The sequence below is a fragment of the Pipra filicauda genome, unplaced genomic scaffold (genome assembly GCF_003945595.2).
Source record: "Pipra filicauda isolate LSUMZ 115617 unplaced genomic scaffold, ASM394559v2 scaffold209_size2725305_pilon, whole genome shotgun sequence".
NCBI classification, from domain to species: Eukaryota; Metazoa; Chordata; class Aves; order Passeriformes; family Pipridae; genus Pipra; species Pipra filicauda.
This window is the reverse complement of record NW_024104320.1, coordinates 1,514,530-1,542,475: the sequence shown is the minus strand read 5'-3', so window position 1 is coordinate 1,542,475 and position 27,946 is coordinate 1,514,530. Positions and strand designations below refer to the sequence as shown.

Sequence of the window (27,946 nt, the reverse complement as noted above, 5' to 3'; positions counted from 1 at the left end):
AGACTTCAAAGACAGTAACATGAAGGACAACATTTAGATAAGATCTTGTCGCCATCCTACTTCCATAGATGAGAGAGGATCAAACTAAGCACTATTTTCTACCTCTCTGGGTATTCTTCCCAAAGAAACTCAGATGCTCAGACTCAGGGAATTGCAGTGCATTTTGGGAGCAACAAAAAAGAGCTGCACAGCTTCCCTACATTGATGCATAGCTGCCTAGACACTGAAGAAACACAACTTTAGTGTTCTCCATAGGATGTCCCAGAGTAGATTTGTCCAAAACTTCTTACCAAGAGAACTTAAAGAGTGACTTGAACAGGACTACCACAGAAAAAGACACACATTTAATCATAGGAAGCTGCAATTCATGCTGGGCAAGCAATGCCAAATAAATTTTGTATAGTAGTAGTAAGGAACCAGAGATGAGCTTCCCCAGAATCTGACAGGGTGGACTAGAAATACGCTCAACTCAGCAAGAATTAGTTCAGAGAAGTACCAAAGTCTGTTTAATCTTTGTTAGATCCCCTGGGAACAGCGATGCCTTTAATTTGTGAATTCCACCCTATTCCTAGAAGCATTTTATGGAAGTAACGCATTTTATGGATTAACTCATGTGATCATAAAGTAATCTCTATTTTCACAGATTTTGTTATATAAGTAATAACCTATATAACCTGTACTTGTGCACCTTAAAAATGAAAAGCCAGGGTGTACCTGACTGGTTTGCCAAGCAAGTCGTCCGTGTCTTGGTACCAGGATACCTCAATAACCCACACAGGAATTAGGCACAGGGTGCAGGGGCAAGGTTCTGGGCCCTATGAGGCACCTCAAAAGTACTAAGGTTCACTTGGGAAGTGAGGGACAGAACTTAAAAAAAAAATAAATCTTGAAAAGGAATCTTTGCTCCAAGTGATGTGCTCAGTGTTGGTGGACATTTTTTTGTATTTTAAAGGTCAGAGTGCCCTCTTCTGTCCCATCCATGTCCTGATTATTAACTCCTGTGTTAAATCAGATTATAGAGAAAAACTGTGACTTCTTTTCTGCACACTTTATCATCTTCTCTAGCACAGCTGAGAAACCAAACAGCCGATCACAAACTAAGAAATAACTCCTGTTCATTTGAGGGCTCGGCAATCAGCTCCTACCAATAAAAGGGGCTAGGGGAACATCACAGGCAACATGATTGATCTAATTAGTTTATGAGTTCAGGCATATTTTGAAGTGAATCTCTGCAAAGTTTAAACAGTGGCCCACACTCTACGTATAAAGTTCACCTTTCTCCTGCCTGTCTAGCTGCTAATTGAATCAAAACTGATGACTGAGGAAATATGACTGACACAAACATGTTAAAAGTAGCTCAACAGTGCCCATGCATATAATTATTTCTAAAATAATCTTGGTGAAAGCACTGGGACTGCAGTTTATCTGAATTAGAGATGGAGCTAACAATGGCCTGGAAAAAAATTTTTAGCTCAGCGTTTCTGTCATGAAAGTGTGTTTCTGGAAAATACATCACCACTTTCATGCGGCAAAGCCAGAATTAATAAATTATGTGGTGGATCCCTGTGATGTCTGTGATGTCCAAGGAGTTACTGCAAGTGTGGCTGGGCTGTGTTCCCACACTCACTGATGAGCTCCAGCTCTGCATCCCAGTGACACAGCACCTCCATGGGGGATGGGGGTGAAAGGAGCCGCTTTGTTTCGTTTCATTTTTGAATAATAGAGTGTTTTGAGTTGGAATGGACCTTAAAGATTACCAAATTGTAATTCCCCTGCCATGGGCAGAGACACCTTCCACTAGACCGGGTTGCTGAGAGCCCCATCTAGCCTGGCCTTGAACACTTCCAGGGATGGGGCAGCCACAGCTTCTCTGGGCAACCTGTGCCAGGGCCTCACCGCCCTCACAAGGAGGAATTTCACCCCATCATCCAACCTAATTTAATCTTCGATTTGGCACCGCCCCGTGAGGGGATGTTTTGTCCCTCCGCGCTCGCCGTAGCGGACGCGCCGCAGCCGCCATGGCGGCCGCCTGTGGGAGGCTGGGGCCGAGGGGCATCGCCATCGCCCTGCCCGCCCGTGAGCACCGCTCGGCCCCTCGGACCTCATCCCTCACCCCTCCCGAGCATCCCCCCCTGCCCACAGCCCTCCTCATGCCCGGCCCTGGCCCACAGACCGCGGGCGAGAGGGGGTGTCCTTGTGGCGGGATACCCGCTCCCTCTTTTGGAGGGCGGGGGGGTTGGATCAGCTTGAAATCACGGGGATTATATTTATTTCGTTTATTTATTTTATTTATTTTACAGGGTGTTTTTCCCTCTCGGGGTGTCGAGCGAGCGGCGATGGGAAGCCAGCGAAGTTCCAGCCGCCGCCGAAGCCCGTCATTATTGACAAGCAGAAGCAGAGGGCGGAGAGGAGACAGGGAAGGTGGGGTGTCTGTGTGTCCCAGAGGAGACAGGGAAGGTGGGGTGTCTGTGTGTCCCAGAGGAGACAGGGAAGGTGGGGTGTCTGTGTGTCCCAGAGGAGACAGGGAAGGTGGGGTGTCTGTGTGTCCCAGAGGAGACAGGGAAGGTGGGGTGTCTGTGTGTCCCAGAGGAGACAGGGAAGGTGGGGTGTCTGTGTGTCCCAGAGGAGACAGGGAAGAGAGTCTGTCCCTGTGCCCACCCCGGGCTTGTGTCCAGGTCTGCTGCAGGCTGGTCATTGTGTGAGCACTTACTGAAAGAGCCAAGGCGTTATTACACAAAACAGAAGAAAAAAAAAAAAAAAAAAAAGGAAGAAAAAACCACAATTTGTAACGTTCTAGCAAAGATCATTTGTGTTGAAATATGCTTAGAACACCTTAAAATGCTGTGTTCTGGAGTTCCTGAAAGCAGTGAAACGTGAAAAAAAAAGTGTACAACAGTAAACACTTTTGCAGATTTGGGGTTAACATGTGATGTTCTCTCTGCTAAAAGCGTCTCTTTCATGTGCCACTGGGTGACAGGGAAATGTGCCCTGTGTCTGCCTTTGCCTCAGACCTTGAGATTAGTTGTGAGCACATGCCTTACTGTTTGTAAAGTGGAGCTGATGTCAGCAGTGGTGAAATCCTTGTGAGGTGTCTCATTCTGGGTATTTTTGATGTCACCTCAACCCATTTCATAGAATCACAGAATGGTTTGGGCTGGAAGGGACCATAAAGGTCATCGCATTCCAACCCCCCCTGCCACGGGCAGGGACACCTTTCCCTTGACCAGGTTGCTCAGAGCTCCATCCATCCTGGCCTTGAACACTTCCAGGGATGGGCAGCCACAGCCTCCCTGGGTTTTAAACCCAATTTGCATTGCTTTAAATGACGCCCTGTTAAAACTTCAGTACTGTGTCTGGAAAGAGTGGTAGTACTGTATTGTTCATCTTCCTCTCCAAAAAAACATCCACTAAACCCATAGCATGTAGGCAGCCTAGGAAGGGGAAAGGTATTAAAAATCAGGTTATAAAAATGCCCACTCTGTCTTCAGATAGAAATATCTTTTAAGAAGCGATGAGTCTACATGGCTGTTCTAAAAAGTGCAGTGTATGATGTGACAGCTGAGTAGAACGGGGGCTACATCATTTAAATGGCATTTTAGTCTTCTGAGATTGTGTAACTTTGGAGACCATGAGTAGGTTTGTAGTTGTTTATTTTCTGTGTGGCTGCCTATGGGCAGCAGCAGAACCTCTGTGCTGCCACACACGTTCCCTGTGCTCCTCCCACAGCCCCTGTAAGGTTTGTAAAGCAGGTTTGCATTTATTCTCCTTCTCTGTGTTGGGCACTTCTCTCCTGACCAGATCCAGGACTTTTAAGTCACATCTGTCCTAGTGAATTAAACGAGTCCACCTTCTTCCTTGAGCTCTGAGGCCAAGTGGTCAATGGAGTGGCCACATCCAAATGGTCTGTTGGAAGTGGTCCTCAGCCCAAGCCAATCCATGTCAGGAAGTGTTGCCTTCAACTCAGCAGTCAGATAATTGAGGTCCGGGCCATGTGGGAATTCCTGAGCACGATTTAGTTTTTTGGAGCAGAAAATAGTTTTATGAGTCCCTTTAAGCTTTTCTAACACAAAAGGACATTTATGTCACGTCTCCTATAGAATCAATTTGTGAAAACTGTAATAGAGTGTAAATAGATTGAAAACTGTAATACATTGCTCCATATCTATTACTATAAAATCAACAGATAGTAAGTGTTCTGTCATGTGGACTGCAATTAAATGATGAAATAACCTGTTCCTCAGCTGTGGCAGCAGTAAATGAACTGTCCTCTTTCAGTCAATATCAAGCTCCTCCAATATCAACACGTATTACTGGTTTTGGAAAAAATCTGTTTAAAAGAACAAAGCAACAACAAAAACAAAACAAGAAGCCCCAAAAGCTCCAAAACAATAAAGCCCCGCAAAAAAAAAACCAAAAAAAACACAACAAAAAACCAACACCTTTTGGATAACAAAAAATAATAATAAAATAAAATTGGTGATTTCATGAACTGCAGTTCATATCTCTGAAAAGGCAGCTGGTGGTGGTTAACCAGCTAGTAATTTTTAGACCAAATACTTGGACTTCTCTACTACTTTTTATGCAAATGCTTTTGTTTCATACTTTTAAAAGTTTGGCTGTTCCTACAGGTTCCTGAGCCCTGAATTTATACCTCCCAGAGGGAGAACAGATCCTCTTAAATACTATATGGAAAGAAAGGACATGATACAGAGAAGAAAAGTCTTCAACATCCCGGAGTTCTATGTTGGTCAGTAACAGCACTAAAACTTTCATAATTCTGTCAGTATTTTACATTCTGTGGCGTGTTAAAAAGTGTGGTCAGATTTAGAATAAAACAAAACATCAGTGTCACATGTTAGAACAACTAGTATGTGTTTTATACATAGTACTTTGTATTTTAATCTCATATTTACATCCAGATTCATTAAAAGTATAATCCTAATGTGTTACCTTAAGTGGTTTTTTTTTCAATCCTGGCACTTGAACATATGGTTTACCAGTAAAGCTCAGGAAAGGAAAATACATTAAAAGTATTTCATTCAGTTTGGATAGTGAAGAGTAAAAAATAAAGATGAAGAAGGTTTGTAGTTAATCTGCAGTATCACTTTAACATATATTCATATTTTCATTCAGGTCATGTTAGAAGTTTGTTCTGTTTCTGTCAGTTTTGATGGAAAACAAAGTATTTTCCCAATGTGCCTAAATATGTACACTTTGTCTGACACTTCCCACATTTATTGACTTGGACAGCCTGTTTATTTTAACTCCTTTTTTTGGCAGGCAGTGTGCTTGCTGTGACCACTGCAGATCCATATGCCAATAACAAATCCAACCGGTTTGTTGGCATCTGCATCCAAAGAGGAGGGAAAGGACTTGGAGCTACGTTTGTCCTTCGGAATGTCATAGAAGACCAAGGTGGGGCTCCAACTGTGGTAATTATGGTACAGGTGTTAAGCAAAAAATGTGTAAGTTGTAGAAATTTAGTCTGTGGGTAGGATGACAGCAGGCTGAAGTAAAACTGTGAGTCTGCCCATTAGGGTATCCTGCAAGCCTAAAACTCTGTACACAGAGATGTTAATGTGCTCGGTATTTGAAGGCATGGAACTGCTTAGTAATTTTTTTGTCTCTATACTTGGTGGTTTTTAGACATTCCATGATGACTGTGCTTATGTCTGAGCCTGAGCAGTGTGTTGCTAGCCACATAAATACCAGCCCAGTTTGAGCACATGAACTGGGGATGTGTGTGTGAACTGTTTAACAAGCAACAGATTAGCAGAGTTTTATCATAGGATCATATTCCTGTTTATGACAAAATTAGGGGCAATTAAATACTGAGGTTCTGAGAGCAAATACAAAAGGGGTGGGTATCTTTTCATATACATTGAGATGAACAACAACATCCATAGTAAGCAAAAGGGAGTGAAGTTTAAAAGCCAAGCTCATCTTCTTTAAACTCAAGTCATGCAATGTCTTCTAAGCCATCCTATTATTAAAGGCTTGACTTTCAAAGAAACCTGCAGTTGCCTGTGCAGACACAGTGCAATGACATGTGCACACAGCACTGTAGTTCTCTGAGAAGTAAAAAGCAGTTCTGCAATGATACAGGAATGTGTAGCACTAAAGGAATACTAATTTGGTGTTAGTATTTCTAATGAATTTGGTTCATTAAACCTGACTTTCCCTCTCTAAGGTGTTGAGATATGTTATGAACTGTACAGTCCTCGGATCCAGGCGATCGAAGTGCTGAAGCTGGAAAAGAGGCTGGATGACAACCTGATGTACCTGCGAGATGCCCTCCCCGAATACAGTACTTTTGATGTGAATATGAAACCTGTGTCTCGTTTGGACCACGAAGAAATTCCTGTAAACAAGGTAGGAGCCACATGTTTCAGAGAGGGGAAGCAGAGGATTATTTAGGTAACTTCCATATCTGACTGTATCAGCTCTTTGCTACATTAGTTACCAGGGTGACAAAACTAGATGAAATCAGGCAAGTTTTTGTACCATTTCTATAGCAAAAGAATGTTGAGAATGTAAACACCTACTATCCTCAGTAGTTAAATTTGAAGACATGCAAGGAATAGCAGCCTCCACCTGCCTCTGTAGAACTCTGTGCAGAGGGGATGGCTTTTCTTACAGAAATGTCATTGTTAATGGGGTTGTTTGGGAGTGGTTGGTGTCAGGAACCACCAAGGTAAGATGGGTGAGTCACCTAAAATCTGCATCTCAGACAAGATCCAGAAACCAGCAGACACTGTTAGAGCGTTGTGTAGGAACTCAATAAGTTACAGTGATCATTCCTCCCTTTCCCTATCACACTACTTTTATTTTTCCTTAATAAGGAACAAAACTACAAAAGATGAGTTCACTTTATGTTTCAATTATGGACTGTGTAATAAATTGAGACTGTGTTAATTAAAAATTTTCACAAGATGCTGTGACAACAACATGGACAAAAAAATTCCTTTTCTCCTAACAGTGTAAAGTAGTAGTTCCTTAACACACTGACAGATTGGTCCATTTTCTCTTACTTTTCTTCTGTTAGAGCAGCAGTTGTCTCACCTTTTGCTAAGCTCACAATCAAAAATCCAATTACTTAATACCTTCTTTTATTTTTTAATCCTTCATTTTAGCTGCAGGTACGAATGAAACCTAAACCATGGTCAAAACGGTGGGAAAGACCAAAATACAATATAAAAGGAATAAAGTTTGAACTACCTGAAAGCAAAATGAAAGAAGCACAGAAGTGGAGCCAGCCATGGCTGGAGTTTGATATGCTGCGAGAATACGATACTTCAAAAATAGAGGAAAAAATTTGGAAAGAAGTGAATGAAGGACTTAAAAAATAATACTGTTTTTCACAGTCTAGGAATTACTGAGAAAATTAATATTTTTAATTTACTGTGTGGATGAGCAGTTGCCAAGTTTTGTATATACATAGGCAAAGCAAACAATAAAGTTAACCTTTCCAGAAGATTTTAGTGTGCAGACTTTTGTGACTCAAGTGTCCACTGCCTTCCCAATGCTTACAAGTCATTACAAGGAATCTTTTTTCCAGAAACAAACATCTACAGAGCTAAATTGTGATAGAACAATTAATTACATTTTTGCAATAGCACAAGGCTTGTGCTAGAGACAAGCTGGGATGAGACAAAGGAAAACAAGAGAAAAGCAATGAGATCATCAGCTTGTGGTGATTGCTGATCAGCAGTTGCATTTTTGTTGTCATTCTGAGAGGAAAAGCAACAGAAATTCATTATTAGAAAGCAGGATTTGCAACATAACTCCCAAAGGTAATGAGGGTTAGTGGAGCCTGAGGGTTTTCTTTCATACTTAACATTTTTGTCACATGTGAAGAAATTGAACTGTAGGAGTCATTAACACAGAAAAATATTTTATTTTCAAAATAAAACAACATTATTTAAAAAGTAATCTTTTGTCTGTTAACACTGATCAAAGCTATTTACAATTAAAATATTTGACAAAAATATATTTTTAACTTAAAAAATATAAAAGGAATCATAAGGGATTAAGTCTGCAAGAATTAAATTCTAGTCCCAGATGATTTTGGAGAAATACAGCCACAAGTAAACACAGAGTCTTTGATACACTACAGTTTCCACAGTGAAGCATCCCTGTTATTCTGTAAAAATACTTATTGTAAATATACAAAGTTCTAAAACATTAGAAATCTAACAAGGATATGAAGAAGTAAGGTTCAGTAGATCTTACTGGGAAGCAAAAAGGAAAAGTTTCCTAGAATTCCAGTTCTTAGAAAGTAACTGAAGTTGGTTTGTACTTATCATTATGGTGTCTGTAGTAAAAGCTTGACTCCTTACACTGCCCCCCTTGTTTCTCTATCAGGTCCAAACTCCAGCAGTATTATGAATTCTTTTTCACTAGGAATGGCTTAACAACCCTCCCAAAAATCACTGTGGACCACAAGTTTAGAAGAGCTCAATGACTGCTGAGTCAGAATGACATTTAGCAATTAATACTGAAAATAGCTTGTCAAATTGTCTACAGGCTAGCAGTGACAAACTTCAGAGGCACTTTCTGTTTCCAGGAATCGTTCCAAGACAGATACAGCAGTAAAGCACTGTCATACATTTTAGAATGCCTGAACCATCACTTAACTTTGACAGCTGTAACTTCTAAAGACTCTTTAACCTAAGAGTAAATGGCAGTAGAAGATATTTGGGAAAAACACCTCACATATTTAGCATTAGGACAGTAATTACCATTACATCTTTGGGTAGGCAGGATCCACTAATTAAATGTCATATTAGAACTGGTCCAGTGTGAATAGCAGGCTTGTTTCAGTAATGTAAGTACTGCTTCAAACATTGCTATTTCCCAATCATTGACTTAAGGTGCTCAAGTTTATGCTCGTCAATGAAGTCTTCAACAATATGCAGAGCTCCCACTCTCACCAACAGGAGAAGAACTTCTTTTGTTTCATCACTATTTAAGAATAAAAAAAAAAAGGAAAAAAATTTATAGCAGCATTTTTATGTACCTGTCTTAAGTACCCTTTATGTTTTTTAACTTTAAAAAGACTCAGGTATCTCTCCTTGGCCACTTGTCACCAGCTGACCTTGGCTTCTCTGGTCACCAACAGTACCCAACATCTACCACCTCAAACTATCACATTAAATGAGAACTGCAGAAGCACTCCTTCACATCACAGTCCCTATCTTTTGTTTTATGTATGCATGTGACAGAGCATCCTTGACAGTGCAAAATATGTAAGGCTTAAGGAATTAAAAAAGTACTTAAAGTATTGGAGGAAGCACTTTAATACCAAGGAAAGCCTTATCTAATACCTGTGGTTATTCTTGTGTAGAGTATGGGCACATTGCAGCAAGTGCTGGCAGAAGTTCACTAATTCGGGGAGAGTTGATCCACTTTTAAGATCTTGGAACCATCTTTCTGGGAGGCAAGCAACCACCTGCTCACACAAAAAAATGTTTGGAAAAAGTTTAAAAAGTATTTCAATATAATCAAGTCTTCTGACAGGAACTTTCAGGCAGGTTCAGTCATTATTAGTGTGGTTTTTCTTTCAAACCAAGATTATCCTTCCAAGTAGTTATTCTTAACTTAGAGACCAGTTTGCTCTAAAATGTTTTTACGCACCAAGGTCATTAAAAAAAAATTAAAAACACATTTTAAATGTGGTTTAATTTTTTTTAATTTAAATATTCCATCTTCATGAAGAGTCTTGACCCCTCTTCGTGAAAAAAAAAAGCTTATAGCATACACCCTCTTCCAATGTACATGTTATCTTTTACCTTTTTACATTTTTCTATATTATCTGGCCCTAGAGGTGTGTTTAGGATGTTCAGGAGAAGGTAACGATTCAGTAGCTTGCTCAATCCCAAATCACGGACCTTATCTTCTTGGACAAGCCCATCCCAAAGAACAACATTGGAAAGCAGCTGTAGGAACAAAGAAACAAAGAATCTGTGTGTCTGGGAGCTGTAAGTGTGCTAAGACACAGTGTTACAAGTTCCCTGCAAGAGAAAGATAAAACAGTAATATTATGTCCGTTACCCCAGGATTCACTCTCCAAACTTACTGTGACTAAGCCACTAATAAACTGCATATCATAAAAAACCTAATTAATGTTATATGTGCATATATATATATACACACACACCCCCAAATACATGTATATATGACCTCCCAAGGCTGGGAAGAGCATTTTACCCTTCTAATAGGTTAACAATTTGCTAAGTACAGAAGACTACTAAGTAAACTGTCAGAGAATCCAAGGCAAAACTGTAAAAAATTACTACATCTGCTCAGTCCCTCATAACATGATGAGGTTGGTGGCCACAGTTCACTGCAGCACAAAGACTTTTATGTCAGTATTATTAGGCACCAAGGGTTTTTCCTGTTGCCCCTATCTCTATAAATACTTACAATTGTTGTCATTTTTGTGTCTAGTGTAAGGTTGTGTCTGTGAGGTATTTGCTCACAGACATAAGAAGGTAAGTTACTTGAAAATTAACCTGTTCTGAGTCAAGGAGGACAAGCAACATGAATAGCAGGGAAACTGGAATACCATCTTGGATTTTAATGGGGTTTTATGCATCTAAATCTCATCTTTAGTAAGAAGCCTGCTCCCAGAGGAAACACAACTTAAGTAGAAAATGAATCACAGGCATTCAGGAATTCTCAACTCAGTACCCCAAAAGTAAAACTGTACTGATACTGCTTATATGAACACCACAGTGACTATATTCTACAATAATGGTTACCATAAATAACACCATTTCATAAGGCAAACAGCCATTCCCTGTGATTGAGTTGGTCATGTATTAGACCAATCATTTCTCCTCATTAGCAGGCCACGAAGGTCCTGTGCACCAAGGAGACAAACCAAACAGATTTCTTCTTTCCCTCCACGTCACCCTCAAAATTCCTGGGTGACAGGGTGACTACCCCATCCTTACCAGCCTAGAAGGTCCCGGGCACCAGTCCAACCCAGGGGTAGTGACAACCCTGTCACAGAAGCAGAACAGCACACAGAGCACTGTCTAGAAAAATCAAGCCATGACAAGTGCTAAGGGGACTTGAACCAGAACTGTTGCTGTACAGAGACACCCATGAGCAATCACAGTGGCCAGGGACACCTCCACCATCCTCTGCTTCCTCCAAGGATTGAGTGACTCATAGTCCTTCACGTTTCTAGTCTAAAATTTGACTTATATTACTGATTATACAATCCAAATATTAAGATTTGACCCAGTCTACAGAGAATTCACATATTTAGGAGCCATAAACTAAGCTATGCTATAAGTTTTGTGCCATGTTACTTATAAAATTATGCTATGTCGATTTGGATTATAACAATACTGTGCCATTCTGGTCATAAGACACTATGCTGATCCTAAAATTCTGTTCAAAATACTAAAGCTTTAATTGTAAGTACAGCTTAGTGCCATCATCATTTTGCACAGGATCTCCAAAAGAACCTGTCTGTTCCCACAGTGTTGGGTGACAGTGACTAATATGATGTAAGGCCAACAAGCCTGTGGACCCATTACATGGAAAAAAAAAATGAACCAGCAGGAGCAGATGGTGAGATCAGTTTCTTACCAGAAGATGTACCAGTTGGCTAAAGAGAAAATGAAATGCTCATTTATAGTTCATTCTTAAACCATCTTTCTCAGTGAAGGATGGGTTCTCTGTGCAGGTTGCACAAAATCATTATCCATCCTAATAAAAATGTATTCAGATCCCAGGAATTAGACTTGCTTGAAGAAATATTTCCTGACTGAATTTTTTTTTTTTAACACTAAAATTAATTTCAAAGAAAAAATAAAAACACAATAAAAAACCCTTTCTTTTCTCTACCTTAACAGCTGACCAAAACCGTCTTTCTTGAAATTTAGAACATGGTGACGACTTGTCTTCCACAGTGCTGGTCATGAGAAGAAGGAAAAAAAAAAGTTAAAATAAGGATTAGTTTTTTAGTTTAAAAGAAGATAAACAGGCAACTGATCTCTCAGATACTGATGAATGTTAATTCTGTAATTCTTTCGGCCACAACCAGAATAAAGGCCTAGGGAAACAGCTGTCAATTTGAGCCCATTATAGTACAACTACTGTGAAATAATTTCCAATAAAATTACCAGCTGGTAACACTCATGTCTACATTTCTTGGACTCGTATCAGAACAACAATGCTTAGAACCAAACATTTTCTACATCCCAGATTTAGCAAAGCTTCTCTCCTAGCTGTACCTTAACCCCACATGTCCCAGACTCCTACTTATTCCCATCTTTGAAATACTGTCCAGTAATCACAGAATGGTTTGGGTAGGAAGGGACCTTAAAGACCATTTAGTTCCTGCAACAACCTAGAAAAGGTTGCTTAGAGCTCCAACCAGCCTGGCCCTGAACACTTACAGTGGCCACAGTGAGCATCAACAACAAACCCCCTATTTTAGGAATGACAGGAGGAATCCAGGGACATATCTATGGGATACCAGACTATCTAAACTAACACAACACCCTCTGATGTAAGTCACTACACTAAAACCAGGCTCTGGACCTCGTATACTGAGTGCAAAAAAGCATTAAGTCAGTAGAGTTGCCCTTAGAAAGAGTTCATAAACAGGAATAAGGCTTCATAACCTTTCCTATAATAAAACCAAAGAAGACACGTTTGTTCCTTTTTCTGCTAATGGATGTCTACAATATATTATCTACATCAGTGGGGGAGAAAGGTTGAGGAATTAAAAAAGAAATATGAGTTACGAAGAGTCACAGGGTCATCTTACCTTTTAGGATAGAGAGGAATAAAGACATCCTCCTCTACGGATTTCTTCATTCTTAGGACAACTGTGTTCATCAAATCCTATTAAAAAAGAATTATTAATATGTCCTCAAAAGAAAGACTTCATATTCCATTTGTAACAATGGCAATGGTTATTTTGTTCATGTAGAAGTGTAATACGTTAGAGATATTATAGTTGCCACTTGTATATAATATATATGAGACCATGAATATATTAAAACAGTAGAAAAATCCCTGTTGCAATTCTCTACAGAGTTAATCTAGAGGACTCTTTAAAATGAAGTTATTTTTTAAGTGAGGCCTTTTATTGCACAAGGCAGCAGGAAAACTGTATAGATTAACAACAAATTAAGCTATACACATAGGATCCCCATGAAAAACTGTGAAATTCTACATAAAAAATAGGATACATGTGTTTCTAGGCAACATGCTTTTAGATGCCATGGATTGCCACCTACCTCTTGTTTATGTCTATTTATTTAAAGTTCTGGTTTACTTTACTTTCTGTACAAACAGTATCTTGGCTAAGGTCAATTGTACCACTTGACTTCAAGTCATGGTTTCAAAACTGCAACCTTTGGAAGGCATAAACGTTTTCTTTAAAATACTTCTTTTCAGGGACCAAACAGCTATCTTATTTCACCAGTTTTATACTAAATGAACCTTCAAATTTACATCAGAACAAAACTCAAGTCAGGCTGAAGAAGGGTTTGCTGGAGTGACTACGTGTATAAAAGTAATTATTAAAAGATTGCAAAGATTACGAAGAAGTTTTTCTCCTCACTAACTAATTAACATTTGGGGATTTTCAAATTTTGAAATTCTAGGTCTACTTTAAAAATAAAAGCTTAAATAATGAACCACTAGAGCATTATTAGCATTCAAAGCTCAAATTTGGAAAGATAAGTGAATGCGAATCTAAATTCTAACCATGGTTATTGTGGTGAAAGAAGATTAGATCTACAAACAGATTCTGAATAGGTACAGGCAGAATTTTTCTAGTAACAGGAACTAATTAGTGCCTCAAGAGTGTCCCATCATCTTCAACAAGGAGAGGATCAGAGACCTGGAAGTCTAACTATTAAATCATCTTAATATAAAGTGACAAAACAAACAAGTAATCAGAACCAAACAGCTTCAGAAGAATGTCCTCAGTGCCCACAGGAGCACACACAAAAGCACACAATGGGCAAAGTTCCCCTTTCCCAGTACCACAGGAGCTTTTACCTCTCTTGCTCGACTAGACTCATTTTTGGAAAGGACTTGTTTTCCAAAGATGTTATTGCAAAGCTGCACAAGGTTCTTTGTCTGTGAAGTAGATAAAGGATCCCACACACTCTTCACAAATGCTGAAAAGAAATAGGAATTTATTTCATTCACAATGAATATACAAGTACTTATCCACCCTAGTTTAAAGACATTACAATGTAACAGAAGTAAACATATATAAAAAGCTCAGCCTCTCACAATAATCTTAAAGAGGATACTCTAGCCTTACTCTGTGGAACTACATCATCACTACACCTTGGAGTACTATTATATAACTAACATTATTTGATAGCTACACTCTTATTGAAGGTTTGATTGCATAGCTGCAGTGAACATTTTCAACACAATCTTATTATACCTGTAATTTTGGGAAGAATAGTTTTTTCAATCACTTTAGGCAAAACTTCTTGATCATGATCATCATCCCTTTTTGATTCAGATACGTTTTCTGCATCACTGAATTCTTCTATAGCTCTGAACCAGGGCATCTCTTCCAATTCTGTAAGATTCTGCTAAAAGATCACTCCTGTTAGTTATTCAGCTGGTCAGGATTAAGAGAAAAGCTCCATCCAACGATACCCAAGATTCCCACTTAATTTCAGATCCACCCTCAACACTGAATGGGTCAAAACAGCAAACTAGGAAAACTAGATTTAAATCTAGAATTAAAACAATTTAAAAGGGTAGGATTGTTGAAGTGTCTTCAAAGAACTCGGGAGAAGAAGAATTTTTACAGGGGATGTTGCAAAAGGAGCTGAAGGAAAGGGGAAAGTTTAGAAAACTCCTACCACATGCTTCAATTTTTGAGACAATACAGTAGCTTTGTATTAATTTCTAAAGCACTGTGCTGTGTATAGAAAAAAAATAATTTTTTCATATTAATACATAATACATACACACAATCTTTGAAAAAAAAGTCAGTTGATGCACCTACCTCAAGAGGATTCCAACTTATTAACTGAACTCTGATCAAAGGATTTAACAGCTTAGGCAGGCAGAAACTGATATAAGCATCACAGTAAGAGTCAGGAAACTTCTCTTTCCATTCCTGGAATTTCAACAGGATTTTTCTGATGTCACAAAAATCTGCATGTACATCTTCAAAGACTTTCCTACTATCCTCTAAAACGTTATCTATGGATAATATTCATTGGGAATAAAAAGAAACAATCACAGAACTTATTGAGGCATAAGCTGAAGAGTTTATGCATCTATAGAGCATAATAAACATCTGTATGATAACTGTACTTGTTATTTATCTTTGACACACCTGACACTGAAATGGGTTTTAAAACTGGCTCCCTGGAAAACCCAGTCTTAGAAAACAATAGTGTCAGAAGACCAAAGAAAGGCAAGTTTCTTCATTATCTATTTCACAGATTTATATGACAACTATGTTTCAAACTTTATTCCACAGTGATAAAATTTCAGACATGAAAACTCTTCTGCTGTTATGTGAACAAAAGGTATTATGCCTTTCTCTCCTCTTCTTCATCCATTCATTCCAGATAACTAAAACATCAACCTTTTAATTCACTCTCTCCCTTTGGGAACAAATTGATCATACAAAACATGTTGCAGCACTGCATTGAGTACTGTCAGATCAGCTCCAGCATAATCTGACAGAGCTTACTTTTAGTTCAAGAGCCAAGTGCAATGCTGCCACCACAGAACTCACACCAAAAGAAATCTACAACCATCCACCTACTCTTCCCAAGTCATTAGTCAGAACTGCCTGAATGCATTTCTCTTCTACAGTATGTAACTAAGAACACGGAACTCAAATGAAGTATTTCTTCACCTTCACTTAAAAAAAGAAAAAAATCATTAAAAAATATCACAAAGGTATTTTGTTGTAGGACGTCACATTAATACTGTCACCAACCTTTGCTCTTCTGGAACTCGCCCAGCTCTGTGGGAGTCAGCTCATCATCACTCGACATGCCCTCGTGGTGATCAGCTTCTCCTGATTGCTCCCTCGCCTGCCGTCTGCAAGTCCTGTATTTTGGAATGAACTCAGTGAGTTATCCTCTCCCATGCAGGCAGGAGGAAGCTGAATGAAAAATAATCCAACTTCAAAAGATGTACTTAAAGCAAGTTGTGAGGGCAACAGCCTAAGAAAATGCAATGATTGTAACCATAAGGACACAAACTGTGTAATTGTGTAACCATAAGGACACAAACTGTGGAAGAAGGAGGGGGTTTGGGAACTGACATAAAAGAGGTTAGAGCAACACCTCAGACCTCCCCATGAGCCTCGTAATAACCTTCATTTCACCTCCTTCCCACTGATGAGGCTAACAACTCATCTCACCTGGAACACTGAGCATCTGGCATGGAACTGGACACTGTCTCACAGTTTCAGTGTGTAGTCAACAACTGAGCTCTTAGACTTTGTCACCTGAGTTCTGGACCACTTGTCCAACAGTCTACATAAAAACTGTGATAGCACCCATGTGCCAGTTGGGCTCAAAAACTATTGCAACGGCACCAAGGACAACAGGTTGCAACATCAATAACTTGCATTCCTGCCACAGGAAAATGATATATGATAAGAAATTGATATCGCATAAATACTTTTAAACTGCCAATTGATGTAAGCAAAAGTTAACTGCTTCAAGCAAAAGTTCTTATTATACCATTTTTCATCCATTAAAATTCCAAGTCACTTGCTGCTTCAAAGTATAGTTACAAGTTGAGGCACCATTTCAACTGCAGAACTTTCAAAGCTCCCAATAATGTACAAAAAATTGGCATCAATCTCTGAACACTACAACATACCAAATGTATTATCTGTCACCTACATTGACAGTAGACCTGGGGCTAGATATCAATTTGCTTCACTCACCATCACTTCCTCAATAGAAACAATTTGCCCAATTTTCTTATTTATACATAACACAAAAATATATTTCTGCATAAGTTCATAATATTATTAATTAAAACAGGAAAGAAAAGGCTCCCCTCATATACTTTCACCTCACTTAAGACTTGTTAATCCAAAATATCCAGCTCTGTTAGCATTCAGATTCAAATCAACGTGAAGAGAATTACATTAACTGATAGACAGTTTCCAAGTACATCAAGTTTTGGAAAGCAAATACATATTTTTAGTGTTATCTCCTTTAGTAATCCTACAGGTTTACATTCTCCATGACTGCAGGAATGATAGGAAGTTAATGCACAGCACATTTGTCAGTTAAGTGCACCTCTATGCAATAGCTACCTTCGATGCTCACACATTTCCAGAAGCTGTGTCTTCTCACCAACTTCCAATCCACCTTCCACTGGTTTGTTATTCCCACCTACCAAAGACAGAAACAGTCAAAAACGAAGTGACAAGATTCCTTTTTTTTTTCCAAACATGAAACAAATAATCTCCTACTATTATTTTTTTTTAGAAAACAGCCAATGAAAAAAATCAAACTTCCTAATTGAAACCCCAAAGTAACTCAGAGTAAATTCCTTTATAGCACTGTTAGCTGGCTGATATGTGTACAACATGCCAAAAAAAGTGTACTACTACTGAACTGTAAGAAAAAACACTCTTTCCACTATATTAAATATAACTAGGTACCTAAAACACAATTATAAGTGCTGCTAAACATGCAAGCACATTCTCATTTGTAATGAGCTGGAAGTAAAACCACTTTAATGGCAACTATTGTTATGGCATTACCCTTTTCTTCTTAACACCTGCTGTCAGTTTGCTGCACCATTTTACAAAATCATCCAGGCTGCTACTTTCTCTCATCAGCAGTTTATCCCATGAAGACTGAACCCATATGATTAGTAGTTACCAGGAACCAGTGCATCTGGCCTCCATCTGTTCCCAGCAGCTCCAAGCATATTGCTCTCAGCTTTGCCTAAACAGTTTTAAAGGGTTTGGAGGTCTGGTTTGTTTGGGTTTTTTAAATAGCAGCAGCTAGAGATTCACACACCATACAAACAATACATTGGTGTGGAAGGAAAATATGAGATAAGAAAACTGTAGTAGCTTTTCCTATAGTGACTGCAACAGTTTTCTTTTAGATAAAACCCATACACGAAGTGGCTTCTTTCTTCATGTTCTGCCACATGTTTAAGTGTCACCTCCTGGTTTAGAATCTCCATTCTGAGCAGACACACAGCCTGATGTAAAATTGACAATTAAACACCCTGCTTTTCCAGATATTCACAGAATTCCACAATAAGTAAGCTTTCTCCAACTTAACACCTACTGGAAAACTGACTCCCATTTTTTAAATACCAATGGGAAATTGCTGAGTCAAATAGCTAAAAATTGACAAGGTACTTGGTCATGTTACATTCAAAGCAATTAAACCAGAGAAAAACAGTATCTTGGGCATGACTGAGGCAAGAATTTTAAATGAGGTGTAGTATAACACACCTACTGACAATAGAAAGGGGAAAGGAGGTCAAAGACAAAAATTAAAAACTTGACCCAAAAAGTAACTGTGTATTTCTGCTCAAAGAGCGGATGTTTCAGTAAGAAGTAACTTCTAACTTCATACTAACTTGTCACATGCTTAATATAAGCAGATTCATTTTTCAGTTCATCTTGCCTTCTCTTCGATACTGTCACAGCTTGTTGCTGAAGCAGTACATGTGCAGCCAATTCCAGTTCATTAATGTCCTTCAGCTGAAATACAGGAAACAGTAATCAGGTTTTCAATTGATTTAAATCCCACAAGAAAGAACAAAAACCAGTTTTCCATGGGTTTTTAGTATAGCTGTGAAATTAGAACTGAAGTATTATACATTGGAAAGTAAGTTCCTGATCATTGGAGCTTTTCAGGCTTTTTTATAAGGCTGAAAACACAAACTAAATGCCAGTTGCTCATCAGGGACTACCTAAGACTTCATGCAAAAAGGTTCACCGATACATTATTGGTGCCCCTTGTTTGCTTTCAGTTTGCTTTTGAGCCGCCAGCATTAAAGAAAACATATTCATTAACTAACATTTCTTCTCTTTCTAGTTACTTAAGGAAATTCACAATTGCAATGCAATTAAGAGACGTAAATTACATTTGATATCACAATCTATAGAGGATAGCAGCAGTTTACTTCCAGTGATGCCAAACTTCAGGTCGCTCTTCCCCTTCTCCCAACCTTTATCCTTCTGAACACATGAAGTTTGCAGTTCAGGAAACACATACAGTTCTCACACAGCTCTGCTAACTCAATCCCAGCTTGAACCTAACACGAAATTCTTACCACCTCTGCTATGTAATCCTGAGTAAAGACGTTTTGAGATCCCAAAAATGAACTTGTGTGTCACCTCTCATTTAACTTCAGTCCACTCTGCTTTCTAGAACTGCAGAAAACTCCCTCCAACAACATTTTGTTTTCATCCAACAGAATCTAAGTGAGACCATAGCTCAGGTCTGTATGCCTACATTAGCTGGATCATCACTTCAGGTGAGGATTGACTTGTTTTCTCCATATTTTGTATCTTTCTACATTGAAATCTCTAATACAACTGTGATTTTTAACTGGGTGGTGTTCTTCATCATTTCCAAACAAAAATGCTTCATCTTTCATTGACAGAATGCACTTTTATCATCTTAGAAAAAAAAAAAAAAAGAAAAAAGAGGAGAGAAAAACATACATACTTTTTCATTCAAACAGTTTATCAAGTTTTCTACGTATGTTTTCATGGCCCTGTAGAATTTGTAATTCAGAGCTGCATCTGAAGGCTTCTCTAACTCCTGGACAGTCAACTTTGAGCTCTCCATGTCCTCCATGTATTTTTCATATTCTCTCTGGTGGGCACGGTGCACATCCTGTAAGGATGTTATCCTAAAAGAGAAACCCAGACAACTAGAACTATTGCCAACTTAACAGCTGATGCATTCCAAACCAGATTTCCCATCATAATCACATACAAAATCTCTGCCTGTGCTAATAATAGTACTTGCATTTGACCTAAGCAGCTTTGAAAGATCTACCCATGCCAACATTTGCAGAAGTATGGGGTATGGACAAGCATAATGCTTTGGAGACTCAAATGTCATTTATGTGTAGTGCTGGTTTTGAAAGCACCACTAACAATTTACCTAGATTCCTCAGTACACCACACTTCCCAAAACCTAAAAAGGCAAATCATAGGATATCACATTATCAAATGGATTGTACCCAATGTAATCTGGGGAAAACTACAGCTCACATCAGCATGTCCATACTAGTGCAATGTAAGTTGCATGGACAGCAGTACCTATAAACACTCACTACTAAATACAAACCAACTGACAACCCTTGACAGTATGTGATAAAACCCAAAATCTGATGTCTACATCTGTCACTATTAGATAGACAGCACATTTATATACATTAAAACTGCTTCCTCTCTTTTTTCCCCCCTTCCCTTCTTACATGTCCCAAGTATTTGCTCAGCTTGAACAAGCTTGTAACAGAACCAAGAAAGAGATCACAACTTATTTCACTTCCCTGAACTGAACACTTTTCAAAGAAAATAACTGAACTAAGCTATTTTTTATTACTGTGCTACAAGTTAAAAAAAAAAAATCTATTTCAGCATTTATGATAAACACATCTATAAACTTGATATCAAACAGGTTCCCTCTCTCCTTCTTGCTGCTTTCCAGACAGATTTCCTACTCTTGATAGCTGTATTCTCATTTTCCTTATTTGATTTTGTACGTAAATTCCTACTTCAATTAACTCAATTCCTTTCAGATGAATATGGCAAAGAAAGCATGCAATTCCACAAGTATTCAGCCCAATTTAGTTACAATTCTTTAAACAAATGTGTCACTGATTGTCTGTACAAAGCAAGGCATATACAGAGAGAGATCAGTGCAAGTTCATAGCACATATTTACAATTCAGTTGTATAATGTTACTTGTCTAAACTTATCTGAGCAGCTGCTTTCCAGTGCTCTGAGGGATGACAGGGGATGGCTCACCTTAAGTTGCCTGACCCCAGCTGACCTTCCCACACACCCTCTTGGAGGTTCCCACTTTCATCCCAGGACACTTCAGCTGCCCACAGAGCAGCTGAACAGCTGAATAAAAGTCACAGCCTGGCAAACGAATAAAGAAAAAAATCCAGGCAGGTTCTAAACAGGCTGTAGAGAACTTACTGCTGCTTTAGGAAATATTCATCTATTTTTGCAGCTAGTCTAAGAACAACCATAGGAGAGGTAGGAGTGCCAGCTCCACCTGCCCCAGATGAAGCTCTGCTTGCTGGGCAAACATAACATCAAACCAATGCTCCTGTAAAAAACTACCAGCAAGCACAAAAAGCTGCTGCCATTTAAATTGAAGTTACTCTTTCAAATGGAATCTACTCTCTGAAGTTCTAGTTGACAAAAACACTCTTGAATGCTCTCCTACAACAAAGAATTGCCAGGTAAAGTAAAAAATTTGCACTACTCCATTAGATATAATAAAAGGTGTATTACTCATGAAAACAATCCAAAAGTCCCCCAATACACTGGAAAAAAAAACTGTCTCATGACAAAACTCAGACAACTCATAAATTAAGGAGTTACCTTTCAGTCAGTCGCTTCTTCACAATTTCCAAATTTACAGGTGGTAGAGAAACAGAGGTATCAAACTTGGGTTTAGCTGGTTGATATTTATGCACAGAAGCATCGTCATAAGTTTCCTACAAGAATTAAGTGTCAGTTTTGAATACACCATTTATACTGTTTTTCTCTCTGCAGCTCTATAGATCAACAAAGACATATCATTTGGATACTAAACATATGATATAAAGATACATATTTCAATCACCAAAAAATCTAGCCAAAACACAAGTTGAAGCATGAAGTCTATGACTAACAAGGTCTACTACTAAAAACTGTTGCAGTTTCCTGAACAGCAGAATTAAGTTTTCCAGAAACAAGTAGAGTATGAGGACCTGGATCAAAACTTACTGGATTTGAACACCAGCCACAGAAAGATGTAATTTTCTCCCAGTCCTCTACTCCCCAAAATTTGCAAATCGGAAAAATTACTACAACTGTCAACTCTGACATAAAGAGCTGGCTATTCAGATATTCCTGGTCTCATCTAGAGTAGGTGATCCAAGCCAGAAACAAAACTTCCAACTCATCAGAATACAGTTTATTTCAGAATTCTGCTGAACTATGAAGAGAGCTCTCAGATTGCCACCCAACAGAAATTAAGCACAACAAAATAATAATTTTTGCTTTGCAGCTTTATAACACTTGTATTGTTTGCATACTCTTACTTTCAAGATCCCTTGCACGGCAGGAAAAAAGTCAAGAGTTCAAAATTTTCTTTTCTGCTTCTCAGAGTCTCTTGTCACACACGGGTACCTGCCTTTGGGGCTGACACCACCACCCTGCTTCTCAACAGCCAGACAGATATTCCTTATCATCTTCCCATATTTCTAACCATCCTTTCCCTGAAGAAATATACCCTGAAGAAGGGTATAACTTCCTAAAATCCTCTCTAATGAGAGGCAGGAAGGAGATAGGACAGTACTCCAGACAAGTTCTCCTGTGCATTAGCAAAGAAGTAACTTCTAGTTGTTAGAAAAGCATGTGTCACCTGAGAGAGTTTAACAGCTTTCTTTATTTGCTGTTCTTCCCACTTTGCTTCATCTTCACTTGATCCATCACCCACAGACACTGCAAGTTAAAACAATCATTATTAGATGGAATTGCATCCTTTATTTTTTTCCCCCTCTCATGCTCTCCTCCCTCTAAAGCAACAGTGGGTCTCCCAGCCACTACTAGGAAGTGGTACACATAAAAACCAGCAGGTGAAAAATGTGCAGCCAGAGGACTTCAAACCGAAAGGCAAGGAATGCTTGGAAATGGCTACTGGGATTTGCAGAATTCATACTAATATTAATTTCCCCAACGTACTGTTTCTCAGTCAGCTACTGCAGTAGGAGTAGCACAAACATCTTGGTTTCATGCCTCAAAGCAAAGCTGTGTATAACACGAAAATAAGAGTATAAGTACAGCCTGTAACCCACTGAGTGACATTACACCCAACAAACCCTCAAGTGTTCCAAAACACTCTACTAAAACAAAAATATCTCATTAGCATTAACTAGAATTGCAGAACTGGCTCGTAGTTATGCATTCCTTATAACCCTTATTCAAATAATAAAGTAAACCTGTGCTTCATAAACAATACTATTAAGCTCCAAGAGGATAAAAGCAATGGAAAAGCCAGGTATGCTTTGTGTGCAATAGGTGTGTTCACTTCTGAAGGGCTGGAATGATGGTTTGCCTTTTTTTTTCTTTTTTTCAAGAGGAGTCATAATGTCAGTGCACAGAGAGGACTTGGAAGACCAGATCAGAAGCAGGAGGTAAGATTTACAATAACTTTATCCACATTAAATGTACCTCCTGCAAGGCAATTTTTTGCAGTCAATAAAGCAACAGTGGGTTGCTTTAAAAATTTTTAAATGGTTTTTAAAAAAATTTTTAAATGGTTCTCTAAGTATCCTGCACAACTACAAGCAAGACCTAAACAGTTTATGTCCCATATAACCCACAAGTACCAACTGTACAGCCTTTTTCCAAGAGCCCTGAGGAGCAAAGCCCTGCACTGCACTCACTGCTTACTGGACAAGTCTCACATTCTTCCAGACAGTAAAACAAAGCCACTGGGAGAAACAACACAAACTCACCCATTTGTTCAGTCATCCTCTGCCTAAGAGTTTTCATTTTAGGGGCAAAATCGATATTCTTTGTTTCAGACTCATCCTCACTCTCGAAATCACTGCTTCTTCTTCCTTGAGAGATGTGGTGACTGTTTGAAACATCCAATGGAAGATAATCAGCCTTGGTCCTGGCTAAGTGACGTTTCCTCCGAGCAGCCTCAACGTGAGCTGCACTGGGGATATCACCTGCACCAAGGAGAAAGAAAATCTAAGCAAAAGACTGAAAGCAACACTCTGTATCATTCCTAATGCCAATCATCACAACTGTTCAGCACCACTGTACAATTCTGAATAGGGGACACCATATGTTTTTCTACTACACTTACCATGTCGAATATAAGAAGATGGAAAAGCATCCTTAAAAAGTGGCTCTCAGTCCAAAAAACAAACCTCAGACCTTTTTCTTTTAAATAAATCTCTGTTAGCCCATCCTGGTTTTTTGTCTCCCCAAAAGATCAGTGTCACTTAATTTAGTGAGCTTACAAAGGAACCCAAAGTTTAAAAATCAGCCTCAAAGTGAGGTTTTATTTTCATCTCATGAAGGAAATTGTGTATTGTTAAAGAGGAATTTTCTGCTGCCTTTCTTCTAAAGCCAATGGTCATAATTTCTGATCTACTCCCAAAATCAACAAAGAAATACAACAAATATTTGCAACTAGAAAAATGGAGGAACCATTGTTATTCTTCCGGAAGAAGGGTATCCCTGACTCAGCACAAAGAGATGCCTACATCTTACATGATTTAAGCTGCGTGGGATTCATCTCACCTAACTTGTCATGTACTTCAAATAAAGAACGTTCTAAAATAACTTCCTTAAAAAAAAAATCCAGAAACTAACCTGGTGATAAATCCTTCCTTCTCTGTGGAGAGTTGGAATCATTTTCAGAGTCTGAGCTATTGTAGTCCTCATTCAGTGAAGAATAAGTTTCATCCTCCTTCTCCTCACCCTCCTCTTCACAAGTGCCTTTGGTGTTGTCAGGTCCAGGCTCCAACTGGCAGATCTCTGTATTAGGGGGAAAAAAGTAAGATAAATGATTTTAGTTTTATTGCTGGAATCTGATGTGCCATAGGTGGTTTCCAGTAATTATTTACAGCTTGCTGCAGCAAAGACTGGTCACTTGTCCATCCCCACCTGTTCTCATCAAAACATGTCAAATTGTGACATTCCAAGACAGTCATTTACAAGCCAGTTCTTGTTTCAAATCAAAGCATCTTTGATAGTCCTTCTGAGACACAGGGCGTATTTACATGCACAAAAGCAATGAGATCAGCTTCCAGATAACAACTGATTAATATTCTGATAGCTTACAGCGTATTTGGGTTCTTGACTTGAAAAATTGTATTTAGAAAGCACTTTTTTAAAGCATTAACAATGAGGGAGCTCTTATTTAAACTATAAACATTTATGTGTATCTGTCTTGTCTATGGTTATTCTCAAACTCTTTAAAAATATTGCTTTCTTCTCATCTGCCACTACACCTTCAGTAAATCATCAGATTACTGAACAACAGAATGTGCCACCTTTTATCTTATATACTTTTATAAGAAGTTACTAAGAAAATTTACCATCTCATCTGAATCACAATCTCAAATGGAATTATTTCTCAATCTAATTTATTTTTATCTAACATTAGCAAATATAGTGTATCTGTGAATTGACAAAGGTGTCAAAAGGGGAAGAGAACTTTTAGACACACTTGTCTGTAAAAAACACAAACTCAAAATTTCCCAGGAAACACATCATAGAATGGTTTGGGTTGGAAGGGACCTTAAAGATCATGTAGTTCCAAACCCCCTGCCATGGGCAGGGACACCTTCCACTAGACCAGGTTGCTTGGAGCTGCATCCAACCTGGCCTTGAACAACAGGGAGTCCACAACTTCTCTGGGCAACTGACTATAGTTCAATGAAGCTAGGAATACAACCAGAATAATCAAGGCTATTGTGTATTTAATTAACATATTCAAATACTGTAAGAGCACACAATTTAATAACACAAAGTTTAAGGTTTACAGTAAGTTTTATCAAACAAAATCCTACTAAGCTCACATTTTCTCTCAATGCCAATACTCAGATCAAACTGCAATTTGACAGCAATAAGCAGTGAACAGGTGGCACATAGTTTGAAATATATGATGCTGAGGTAAAAATGTAGGAGAACTTTCCTAACTGATGTACTATAGGGGTTCTGTATAATCAGATCTTCTCATGAACAGTCTCCAAGTTCTGATCTCTTTTACCAAGGTCATATTGAAAATAATTTCAACACAAAGAGATTAAAATTATAAACGTGTAAAGTAACAACCAAAAAACCCCTTAAAATCAGTATTTGTGCATTACTCTCCACTAACTGACATATTTGCAATACACTGACATATAAGTATTTTATAACACACTTAACTAAAAAAGTACTTACTTTTGCTTTCTTCAGCTTCTCTCTGTGCAGGCAGTAGGCTTTCCTTCTTTTGAATTCTAAAGGTTACTTCATTGAAAGATGGCTTTTTAACTTTGAAAAACTCTTCACCTATCCAGATAAAACAAAATGACTCTGAGTAACATTAACAAGAACAGCAACATCTGCACACACATATAGGTATCACATATAAAAGTGCATGTACATCTCTATGTGTGCATAGCATAAATTCTGAAGTTCTGGCTGGATTAAGTCTAATTCTTCCTATGGCTTTATCACTCATGATCCACCACCTCTTAATTAAAAACTGTGCAGCTCAGCCTCCTCAACATAGCAATGCTCCTGCACTGCTAAAACACTATTTCTTTGCAGCTTGTGTTCATCAAAGTGGCCACATCTTGCCGTCAGCCACAAAGGCAACACCCTAAGAGTCGATTAAACATTTATGTTTCACTTATTTAAGCTTATTAACTAGTCACAGAATCGCACACTACTTGTTCTCTCTGGTTTTCTCCAGCGGTAAGATTTCAAGTGTTTTCCAGACAAAAGCACGTGGACATAAATAATCATCTGACTGCTTTTCACAGAACCATAGAACTGTCACAGTTGGAAGGGACCCCTGGAGATCGTTCAAGGCAGGGTCACTTAAAACAGGTGACACAGGAACGCATCCAGGTGGGGTTTGAATGTCTCCAGAGGGAGACTCCACGACCTCCCCAGGCAGCCTGTTCCAGTGCTCTGTCACCTCAGAGTAAAGAAGTTCTTCCTCATGTTGAGGTGGAACTTCTCGTGCTTTAGTTTATGGCCACTGCTCCTCGTCCTGCCACTGGGCACCACCGAAAAGAGTCTGGCACCATCCTCTTGGCACCTGCCTTTGAGATATGGATTGAACAGATTGATCAGATCCCGTCTAAGTCTTCTCTTCTCCAGACTAAACCGACCCAGCTCAGACTTTTGTATGGGTTTGTTCTGCAAACCCTCAACAGCCCTACCCACGACCCGGCACTGCTGGGTTTGTTCACAAAGAGGCACAAGGCGACCACTCCCTCAGCCCGACGCTCGGTGAGGGAGCAGCCCCAGGCAGCCCTGCTATCCCTATCCCGGGGCTCCCGGGCCCTGCTCTCCAGGGACACACACACGACCCCTCACCTTCCCGCTCCTCCTCGCTGCCGAAGCTCAGCAGCTCCTTCCCTGCCCGGCCCGGCCCCGCCGCGGCCCCGGCTCGGCGCTGCCCCCGGCCCGCGGCCGCCGCTCCGCTCCGCGCCGGCTCCTCCGAGGGCAGCGGCCCCTCCGCCCCGGCACCCCCGCGGGAGTCCCGCTCGCCCTCCTCGGGCTCCGCTTCCTGCTCCGAGGGCGAGCTGGCGCCGGAGTCTGGAGATGGGGCGGCGACCGGTCCCGGCTGCGGCTCCGGCTCGCCCTCGCTGCTGCCGCTGGAGGCTGCGCGTCGCCGGCCGCGGAAGTTCCGCGGGGGACGGCGGAACATCGCTCCCAGGGATCGCTCCCAGGGATCGTTCCCAGGGATCGTCCCGGGCGATCGCTCTCGGATCCCGCCGCTGACTCCAGCGTGGCTCCCAGCGCGCACGCGCCGCGACCCCAGCGCGCCGCGCCCGCCGGGAGTGGGCGGGAACAGGGAGGGGGCGGAGGAATGAGGGGGCTGTCTCGCCGGGGGAAAGTAAGGTGCGTTTTGTTGGTAGTTCATTGGTCATTGGTGCGTGAAAACGTAATTTGTTTGCCCAGCTGTGAGCCCGTCAGTGCGGGGGCTGCCGTGGTGGGTGCTTGGAGGGA

General features: G+C 39.7%; 2 protein-coding genes across 3 annotated transcripts; one reads left to right on the top strand and one right to left on the bottom strand.

The window, feature by feature from the left end:
- The first annotated feature begins 2,009 nt into the window (after positions 1-2,009).
- Positions 2,010-7,476, top strand: MRPL19 (mitochondrial ribosomal protein L19). Its single transcript, XM_039380954.1, has 6 exons — positions 2,010-2,076; positions 2,301-2,410; positions 4,627-4,747; positions 5,281-5,415; positions 6,191-6,372; positions 7,134-7,476. The coding sequence occupies exons 1-6, from the start codon at positions 2,019-2,021 to the stop codon at positions 7,347-7,349; spliced, it is 822 nt and encodes a 273-aa protein (XP_039236888.1). The 5' UTR covers positions 2,010-2,018; the 3' UTR covers positions 7,350-7,476.
- Positions 7,477-7,874: 398 nt separating this feature from the next.
- On the bottom strand, positions 7,875-27,671 carry GCFC2 (GC-rich sequence DNA-binding factor 2). Of its 2 annotated transcripts, none has more exons than XM_027749259.2 (18): positions 27,311-27,671; positions 26,165-26,272; positions 24,587-24,751; positions 23,716-23,934; positions 22,620-22,699; positions 21,593-21,708; positions 19,692-19,878; positions 18,595-18,718; positions 17,303-17,381; positions 15,962-16,074; positions 15,011-15,210; positions 14,435-14,588; positions 14,035-14,156; positions 12,791-12,867; positions 11,863-11,929; positions 9,792-9,938; positions 9,327-9,451; positions 7,875-8,964 (listed from the first exon to the last, which is right to left on the bottom strand). In XM_027749259.2, the coding sequence occupies exons 1-18, from the start codon at positions 27,642-27,644 to the stop codon at positions 8,850-8,852; spliced, it is 2,532 nt and encodes an 843-aa protein (XP_027605060.2). In that variant the 5' UTR covers positions 27,645-27,671; the 3' UTR covers positions 7,875-8,849. The 2 variants fall into 2 exon arrangements, with proteins under 2 accessions (XP_027605060.2, XP_027605061.2); XM_027749260.2 differs by having other exon boundaries at positions 14,435-14,585.
- Between the last annotated feature and the right edge of the window lie 275 nt (positions 27,672-27,946).

What these genes read in the sequence shown, in the direction of transcription:
- MRPL19 (XM_039380954.1), top strand. Translation starts at nt 2,019, where the DNA reads ATGGCGGCCGCCTGTGGGAGGCTGGGGCCGAGGGGCATCGCCATCGCC. An exon ending in CGCCATCGCCCTGCCCGCCC is followed by an intron (nt 2,077 to 2,300) that starts GTGAGCACCGCT and finishes TTTATTTTACAG; the next exon opens with GGTGTTTTTCCCTCTCGGGG. An exon ending in AGAAGCAGAGGGCGGAGAGG is followed by an intron (nt 2,411 to 4,626) that starts AGACAGGGAAGG and finishes GGCTGTTCCTAC; the next exon opens with AGGTTCCTGAGCCCTGAATT.
- GCFC2 (XM_027749259.2), bottom strand. Translation starts at nt 27,644, where the DNA reads ATGTTCCGCCGTCCCCCGCGGAACTTCCGCGGCCGGCGACGCGCAGCC. An exon ending in GAGGATGACTGAACAAATGG is followed by an intron (nt 22,700 to 23,715) that starts GTGAGTTTGTGT and finishes TTTAACTTGCAG; the next exon opens with TGTCTGTGGGTGATGGATCA. An exon ending in TAAACTGTTTGAATGAAAAA is followed by an intron (nt 18,719 to 19,691) that starts GTATGTATGTTT and finishes CCTGTATTTCAG; the next exon opens with CTGAAGGACATTAATGAACT.